The 9154-nt window shown below is 40.5% G+C and overlaps 1 protein-coding gene across 1 annotated transcript; it reads left to right on the top strand.

The window, feature by feature from the left end:
• Window positions 1–3833: 3833 nt before the first annotated feature.
• LOC118415631 (protein Ycf2-like) lies at window positions 3834–5400 on the top strand. Its single transcript, XM_035820339.1, has 2 exons — window positions 3834–3920; window positions 4490–5400. Exons 1-2 carry the CDS (start codon window positions 3834–3836, stop codon window positions 5246–5248), a joined length of 846 nt encoding a protein of 281 aa, XP_035676232.1. The 3' UTR covers window positions 5249–5400.
• The last annotated feature ends 3754 nt before the right edge of the window (window positions 5401–9154 follow it).

Raw genomic sequence — 9154 nt, 5'->3', positions numbered from 1 at the left:
CTTAATTTCTATTATATATTATATTCTCTGGTGTTTTACTCCATTCAAATACAGATACAGATCTAGATGCAATGTATTTCACAAAGGATTGTCTATTAGGGAATGTTGATTTCATTATATGGATGACATACGAGTGCCCATCAATTTTCGGCCGTTTATTCTAGAAAATAGAACGTTTCAACCATAAATTGTACAAAACAAATGCAAATGAGGAAAGATATGCCGTAGATTGCACACAAAAAATGCCTACTAATGTCATAGAGTGGCAAGGTCAAATTCCAAGGTCATAGACGAAGATGTGAAAGAACAAAAAAATGAAGGATCTAGTGTTAAGTATATAACTTACTATACATGTTTTCAGCGATTTGTTCACACGAGAAAAAGAAGAAGTCATTTGTTAATCATTTCTGACCACTTAGATTTTATAATCTAGGCAACTTTTGGGCCAAACTTTCTTTTTCATTCGCACGCTCGCATCAGTTTTGAGGTTCTCAGGGGATGACATCCATATAATGAAATCAACACGGCCTTCACTACACGAAAAAGCGAATATCCGGGTCGAATACTCCTGTATATAAACCCAGATATTCAAAATATGTGGCCGATAACGGGTATATGCCGTCCGCACACTTGGTATAGACGGACCTGCATATGACCCGGAGATTCACAACTATTAGTGTGCGGGACATATGGAGGCCGATAATGCCTGCATATGTGCCTGGCCATCCCGGTGCATGTCCCGCCCATGTCCGCTCATCCGACCCAAATTTCCTGCATATGCCTGCCTATTCGGGACATGCACCCTTCTTAGCACCTAATTATCACCTAATTATCTCACCCAGGCCTCGGCTTGAGCGGCTTCATTATACCCTTTGTCATTGAAAGCAGCTTTGTTTTACTACCCTGCCCTACCTAGGATCCCCCTGTAGTGTGTTTATTTTGCTTTTATTCTTTCTGAATGGTGAATGAATTTTCTTTATTTTTTTCAAAGTATTTCTGGACAGTAGACTGTCCTGACGATTTCCTCCATATGTGCTAAGAATGATGCTCCTTTTACGTCTTGTGAAGTTCTGCATTTCCGCTATCATACATTCTGTTGTCCACCCGTCTTCTGCACAGACTTTTGTTAGTCAGGAGCACAGCTGCGGCAAAATTTCTAAACGTGGACGTGAAGATTTGTGGTAACCATTGATCCATCGCGACACGGGTGGGCAGCCTCCACTGTCCACGGGGCCGAAGCAGAAATCACCCGAGCCAACCACGGCCTCCGGCAGCAACTTTTAAGCCAGCCCTACATGGCGACGTGTGACATAGTCTCAAACCGTCCGCAAAATCACAACCGGGCATGTCAGTCGTACTCTACAGAGCCTGCCCGCGCGCGAGGCTGGATACTAGCTATAAAATTACAGTTGTTTAACACTCCAAGCAGAATCCATTCCTTCAGCGTAGGCAGTTCAAATTCCACGCGGCAAGATGTTGTTTAGTCTCGAGGTCGTATCATTCTAAATCCCTCAGTGTTCACTGACGTTGTCTGCCGTGCATGCAGATATCCAGCTATCGGGATCCGTTGCGTAAAAGCGCAACCTCACAGAAAGAAGTCTAGCTCTGAAATGCCAACTGTAAAATTTGAAAATGTTGACATGTGTGTTGATTGGTCCTTATTTTCAAACACCTACATGCTGTGTGAAATACAATTGGCTAGTTCTGATGAGTATTTGCATACAGACAGACACAATAGGTCGGGAGGTCCACTGTAGCTATATTCAGCTTTTGTCACCTGGCCAGTTCACAGTCAAACAATACCCACAAGGAACTAGGTGAAAATGTGTTACTGTAATTGTTAATGATTTCATACATCAGTCTGGTAACAAACATATTGTTTTTGCAACAAGCATTATCCACAAGGATAAAAACGAATGAAGGCTTCCAATGCGAGCGTGGGTATATCATATACGCCATGTTTTCTTTTGTGTCAAAAGCACAACATTGGTGTTTAGACTGAAGCGGCCGTTTAAGTTGATTGATAAGCTTAGGGCGTAAAATGACTACCCCACCATAGAATGGTGGAGAATGTTATCATCAAATGTGTTAGATTTTACATAGAATGTCCATTTCGTGTCGTTCAATCTAGGCAACAAACTGCCGCAGCAAAAAAAAAACGAATATCAAAATTGAGCGTGGGTAAGCCATGTTTTCTTTCGTGTCAAAAGTTACAAAAAAAAAGTAAAATTAGTTGATTAGCTAAAAACGTAAAACCGAAGCTTTTAAGCAAACGCTGGTACACGACGCGCTCAAAGTTATTTTTAGTGTTCGTTCTAGGTAACAATTCATTGGAAAACGATGATACGCGCCATTCGTGCGTAGGCCTTTCTTTGTTCTTGTAAAACAATGCATTCGTTTAGATCAGGCGTTTGTGAGTTTTGTTGACTAAAAATGCCAGACAAGTCAATACACATCCGCTTGGAGAGTACTTTTATGTAAAGCGGATGTCCTTTACCAATCTTACTCAAACCTATTCTTATGACAAAGCATCATTACGTCTATCAATTCACACACAAGATGGTCTCTTGTTTGGCATTACTCAAGACACGAGACGTGAGCAGGGGCCGCATATCCCCATACATGTCTAATTACCGGATGTGCAGGCATAAGCGGTAATATGCAGGACCCGCGCTTGTCATAACAGGATATGACTGCACATGCCCCGGATACACCAGGTTTCACGGGACATATGCAACCCCAAAAACGACCGTATATTCAAGTTTTCGTGTAGTGCTTTGGCATAAGAAAATTAAGAGATGAAATGATTTCTCTACAGTTCGGACATCAATGCAGGAGGTGCAAGCAGCCACTGAGACTGAGTGATGTAAGTTTTTTTCTTGATTTGTGCAATACTTGTTATTTCCGCATGGAGCGTATTGCTTCCCGGCGTTTGTTTCTCCAGTGATTTTAAGATTAATTTTAAGATTAATTTCCAAGCAGATCTACCGGTGACATAAGGTTTTCAGTTGGCCAAGGAGTGTTTTGAGCCCCGGTGGCTCAGAATAATAAGATTATTTAAAAATTACAAACATAAGACACGGACTACATGAACTAAGAATCAGTTGCCACAAATGATAAATGAGGTGCAATTAGTGGTTTTTAATTTGCTATGTAAACTATGTTAATGATAGCAATGTCCAATTTAGTTACAGGTAAAGTGAAAAGTTCCCTCACTTTTGTCATATGAGAGAGGTACAGTGCATGTACATAAGTATGTTGCAAGTATGTCATATGTGAAATTCATCGTACATATGATATTGATCATATAACTTGAAGATATTGTATTGATGCCTCAACCTGAGAGAAACGTATGGATACAGAAGTAACGTTAGTATATTAGGGGGAGAACATATCTTATTTCTGAAGGCACCGTTTCATACTGCCTTTAACATTGGGAGTGAAACATCCTGCATTTTCGTAAAAAAATGTTGCCATTCTAGTCTCTAGTTATCTCCATGAAAAAGGGACATATAGTTTTGGATGTGTCTGTCTATCGATGTGTCTGTGTGTCTGTCTGTCTTTCCAGATATTTGTGGTCAGCATAACTCTCTGGATATTACGATGATATTTGGTATGTGGGTAGGTGTAAGGAAGACGAAGGTCAATGTCCATTTTTGGTCCCCTGGTGTGTGACCTTGGTACTACAGTAGAATCTTTTGACCTGGGCAGACTATGGTCTTGATTAGTCAGATAGCTTGTGACGTAAGGATTACGCGATGTATGTTTGTTTCTGTCCTCATCAGGTGGACACCCACAACTTCCACCTGAGATGTCCCAAATGCTATACCACCATGTGGTGCATCACTGATGGCTGTGGACTATGCGTTAATGAGCTGGGCAGACCATTTGTGAATAAGTCTGACGTACGAACTGTTCCTGTGAGTGTATAGTCTAATAAAGACATTTCAGCAGTTGCCATTCATTCATTCATTCATTCATTCATTCATTCATTCATTCATTCATTCATTCATTCATTCATTCATTCATTCATTCATTCATTCATCCAGTCCTTCATTCATTCAATCATTCAGTCCTTCATTCAGTCCTTCATTCATTCAGTCCTTCATTCATTGTCAGTCAGTCATTCTTTCATTAATTAATTAATTCATTAATTCATTGATTCAATCATTTATTCAGTCCTTCATTCATTCAGTCAGTCAGTCAGTCATCCATTTTTTCATTCATTCATTCTTTCATTCATTCATTCATTCATTCATTCATTCATTTATTCATTCATTCATTCAAATCGTTTAATTTACATGAAGTGTTTTTTTACACCAAGGCGGTTAAAAAAGAACCTACTTGGAACCATCATTACTCTCTTATCTGACCTTTAAACCATGTAATTCTCATAAATAAATCACTCTTTTATAATATCTCATTTGTAAGTTACGATAGACAATGTAGCATGCATGTCGCTTCTAACATTAAGTGAATGCAATTCCAGGTACCCCAAGAAACATCTTTGAATGAAGGAGGCAGGAGGAAGAAAAAGAACAAGAAGCAGAGGAGGAAAAGAGCTGAGGAGAAGAAAGAGGACATGAAGGAGAAAGAAGAGGTGAAAGGAGATGAAGAGGTGAAAGGAGACGAAGAGTTGGAAGGCGACGAAGAGGTGAAAAGAGACGAAGAGGTGAAAGGAGATGAAGAGGTGAAAGGAGACGTAGAGGTGAAAGGAGATGAAGAGGTGGAAGGAGATGAAGAGGTGGAAGGAGATGAAGAGGTGGAAGGAGGCGAAGAGGTGGAAGGAGATGAAGAGGAGAAAGGAGACGAAGAGGAGAAAGGAGACGTAGAGGTGGAAGGGGACGTAGAGGTGAAAGGAGATGAAGGGGTGGAAGGAGGCGAAGAGGTGGAAGGAGACGTAGAGGTGAAAGGAGATGAAGAGGTGGAAGGAGGCGAAGAGGTGGAAGGAGACGTAGAGGTGAAAGGAGATGAAGAGGTGAAAGGCTGCGAAGAGGTGAAAAGAGACCAAGAGGTGAAAGGCGACGAAGAGGTGAAAGGAGACGAAGAGGAGAAAGAAGATGAAGAGGAGAAAGGAGACGAAGAAGAGAAAGAAGATGAAGAGGAGAAAGGAGACGAAGAACTGAAAGAAGACAAAGCAGTGAGGAAAAGTGCCCGGTCGCGTATCCGGGCATATGTCCGGGCAATCAGTAAAGTTGTTATGCTGCCATTTAGATGTTGTTGCAAACAACAGACAGTAGACGACTGAACATTCATAAACAACTTTACTGATTGCCCGGACCTAATTAAAAATCTATCTGTCACTTGTACGACCAGAACTCGAGTACGGCTATGTGATACTGTTCGGGTGCAGTAAAGACCAAGAACTGGCCATCGAGAGGGTACTCGTACAACGCCGGGCCCTGCCGTGCGTATCATTTCCCTGGGAGGTAGACGCAGCGTCCCTGAACTGCCCACACTGAAAGTGCGACCCCTAGTGATAAAAAAACAAAATGCACCTCTCTCGTTGACATAAGGAAGAGACTTAAATTGATTGCTTAGTACGTGAGTGTAAATTAAAGACGATTGGACAATCCTAACCAATGGCAAGCAGGTGAATTTGATAGACAGCAAGCGTAAATTGTATCGTACATATTGAATGGGTATTGATTGGTCAGCGTGGCTGTTTCAATGAAAATACTTTTGAATTGAAGCCCCATTCAAGAATAGATTTTTGTTTCAAGACTGAAAATAAAAACGTTCACGTGGCGACGGTGGAATTTCAGTAGAAGGATTCATACCTCTAGGCAGCCAAATTCTATACAGCTTTCGGGAACGAAATGTATGACATAAAAGACATCAAACTACACAAGACGTTAATAGAATATTCGTGGGCATTATTTGTGTACATTTCACGTATGCATTTCTATTTTTGTTTCTACAAACAGCTCGGCCGTTAGCCTTCAGATTAGATACCGAGGTATTAGCACGGGACAACAATCAACCAATGAAAGAACCTTCTGTAAACAGATGTGTACTAGATAGTAACATCAAACCATTGTACATATTTGTGTGTACCATATGCGCGTATTCTTAGACTTACCCTGTGAAAGGTATGACGTGTTATCTGTGACTGAATTGTTGTTTGTCTGATTGTTTGAACCTTTATTGAAAGCTCAGACCATGCCAGCCTGTAGACTGCTTTTCATAGTATCATGGTCTGTGTCCGTTTGCTTTCATGATCGATTTTTTTACTTCAAGAGTTGCTTGTGAAATGAAGTGTACAACCACACTTTTGTCTTAATATAGCATATAAAGAATGAAACATATGATCATACAGTTGTCTCAGTTAAGCACAAGGAGTATGTGTGTGTGTGTGTGCTTGTGTGTGTATGTGTGTGTGCGTGTATGTGTGTGTGTGTGTGTGTGTGTGTGTGTGTGTGTGTGTGTGTGTGTGTGTGTATGCTTGTGTCTGCGTGTGTGTGCGCGCGTGTGTGTGTGTGCATGTGTGTTTGTGTGTATGTGTGTGTATATGTGTGTGTGTATGTGTATGTGTGTGTGTGTGTGTATGTGCGTGCGTGTGTGTGTGTGTATGTGTGCTCAGTGCTCAGAGATGGAATTTGAAACTTTCCAAGCAGAGGTTGGTGGGTAAGCTTGTGACCTTCTCTCATACGAGTATCTCCCATTTTCTGTCCGCACTCTCCACCGGTCCGCGAGGTGGAAACGAGAAACAAAAATTGCAATCTTCACCACCTACCTCTGCTTGGAGAGTAGAATGGAGACTTTACTTAAGTATTGTTTGGGCTACTTATATCAAAGTACCAGGTCCAGACTATTACGGCGGTTTTTATGGGTTCTATCCTGGCTATCTCACTGGTAATACGTCAGTTTTGAGACTGGATTAATATATGTTCAGTCGGCGTACATTTCTGTTTTGATATCACCAACTAAGGCCACAGCAAGTAAATTTTATGGATGATATCCTCTGCAGACTGCAAAAATAGTGCGATATGGCGAAAAAAACAAGATGGGTGAAAAAAAACAAGATGGCTATATTTTCAAAAATAGGTACCATTAAGTTGTGATGAATGTTGTAACAAGAATTAAAGGGACAAAACATGGTATCAGAGCCAACAAGGCATTAATTCCTGTATTCAAGACATGTACTGTTGTGGTAAAAGTGATACTAGTGTGGTAGACTGGCATCACCAACAAAGTTGGTAACCACACACATGGCTTCCATATTGGTGTCACTTTTAAAACTATCCAATAAGTTTAATTTCTACAACTACAGCCATGGGTATCTCGCAAGTGTCACTTCTACAAGTATAATTATTAGGCTACAACACAACACAACACAACCTTCCTTTAATTATTCCGTAAACGTTTCCACGACACATTGCATTGTTGATTTCATCGGAGAATGTAATAATTCCCATGATAGACACCTTAATGAATCAGGAACTGTTGACAAGTAAAAAGAAATATAATATCAAACAAATTTGAGAGAAGGCTACTGACATAATATGATGCATTACCTCGTACAACCATTGCGCTCGACTGATCATCAATACAATTAATCTGTAACGTCCTTCAAACTGCTTTGCTTTTTATACTAAATCTTCAGAATATCCTGCCAATGAGTATTTATCTTAGACGAATACTCATAAGCATTTTGTTGTACTGTATGCCTCAAGTGTTAATGAATCCATGTGCGCATATGTCTAGGGCACTCCGGTTCTAAAACCAGGGTACAGGAGCCAAAAGTGTCCTTTTTTGGTAAAAAAAATTACCAAAAAATCGCAAAAATAAGCATTTCGTTATACTGTACACCAAAAGTGATATTGAATTTATATGGGGGAATTATCAAGGCACATCTGTGCCAAATGTCAGCTCATTTGGTTATAATACCAGGGTACAGGGGGCCCAAATATACAGTTTTGGTCTTAAGATGACCCAAAAACCTTAATAAAATCATTTTAAAGGCAGATATGAAAAAAATGAAAGAAACGTCTGGGGGTATTGGCTCACTCTACCGTTGTGCCAAATTTCATTCGGTTCAGGAACAACGGAGTGTTTTGAAGATTTGACAGGAGAAAGAAGAAGAAGAAGAAAGAAGAAACATTACGAATACAATATATTTCACCATACCTATGGTATGGCTGAAATATAAATATGTTATCACTAAGCACAGTAGGGGCATCTTCTCGGGATAGTTTTTAAGAACACTTGCAGACAGATGTGCAAAAGTTAAGGGGGCACACACCAATTTATTTGGGGTTTCAATTGGAGGCGGCATACCCTAAAGTCTAGCGACCAGCTCTACCAGAGAATTATCCTGAAGCAAAATAACTGTATATCTGGTGAAAGCATATTCCTTTGGCTACAACATAAACTAAGTTTCGATCCTTCAACTTCTCTGATTTTAAAAAATTAGAGGGAAAAAACATTATTTTCATGTAAAAAATAATGCAAAAAATCGGGCATTTTGGCATTGAAAGAAAAACATGAAGATGATTTTTCCGGCAAACACGACTGATACTGTCAGAAAGAGGAAAACCTAACGAGTAATCCAGCTAATTATAAAGAAAATTCTAGTACTACAGTTTTTTTAATCATCCACGGCGCGCGGCATTACAACTAGGCTTAACACAGCGCTTCAGAGGTAAATCTAGGTCACGAGCCGAATCACATTCAGGCGTAGGAATATCCCGGAAGTAAGACGCGGACCAAAACACAATTTGCACCGAAAACACACCATTTCCTACGCTTTTTAGCCATGTAACCGTTTAATGTCATTTCGCAGGAAATAATGAGAAATGTCAACTCAAACATGGACCCTCGGAAGCCTTTCGTCACTTTTTTCTCGCGCACTAGCTCGGTCGCGGAAGAACTGGTGTGTGCACCGTTAGGTGTGACGGATCGTTCAGTGTAATATAACCAGCTGCTGCTGCACCGCGTGCCTGCGTTGCTGGTGTGTTACGCCGGCTATATAGATACAGATACAGAAACTGATGTTAGTTAGTGAAGAGGCTCGATGTGAGATGCGTGGAACTTGGGAAGAGTGCGGATAGAAGGAAGTGATAGTTATACTTCAGACAGAGCACTGTTTCATTATAATTAGCGCCACCTATCGTCTTTGTTACAAAGTGATACAAACTTCAATTTCTCCCTT

Source organism: Branchiostoma floridae, chromosome 5 (genome assembly GCF_000003815.2).
Source record: "Branchiostoma floridae strain S238N-H82 chromosome 5, Bfl_VNyyK, whole genome shotgun sequence".
In the NCBI taxonomy this organism is placed as follows: domain Eukaryota; kingdom Metazoa; phylum Chordata; class Leptocardii; order Amphioxiformes; family Branchiostomatidae; genus Branchiostoma; species Branchiostoma floridae.
Note: the sequence above shows the minus strand (reverse complement) of the source record. Positions and strands in the feature narration are given on the sequence as shown.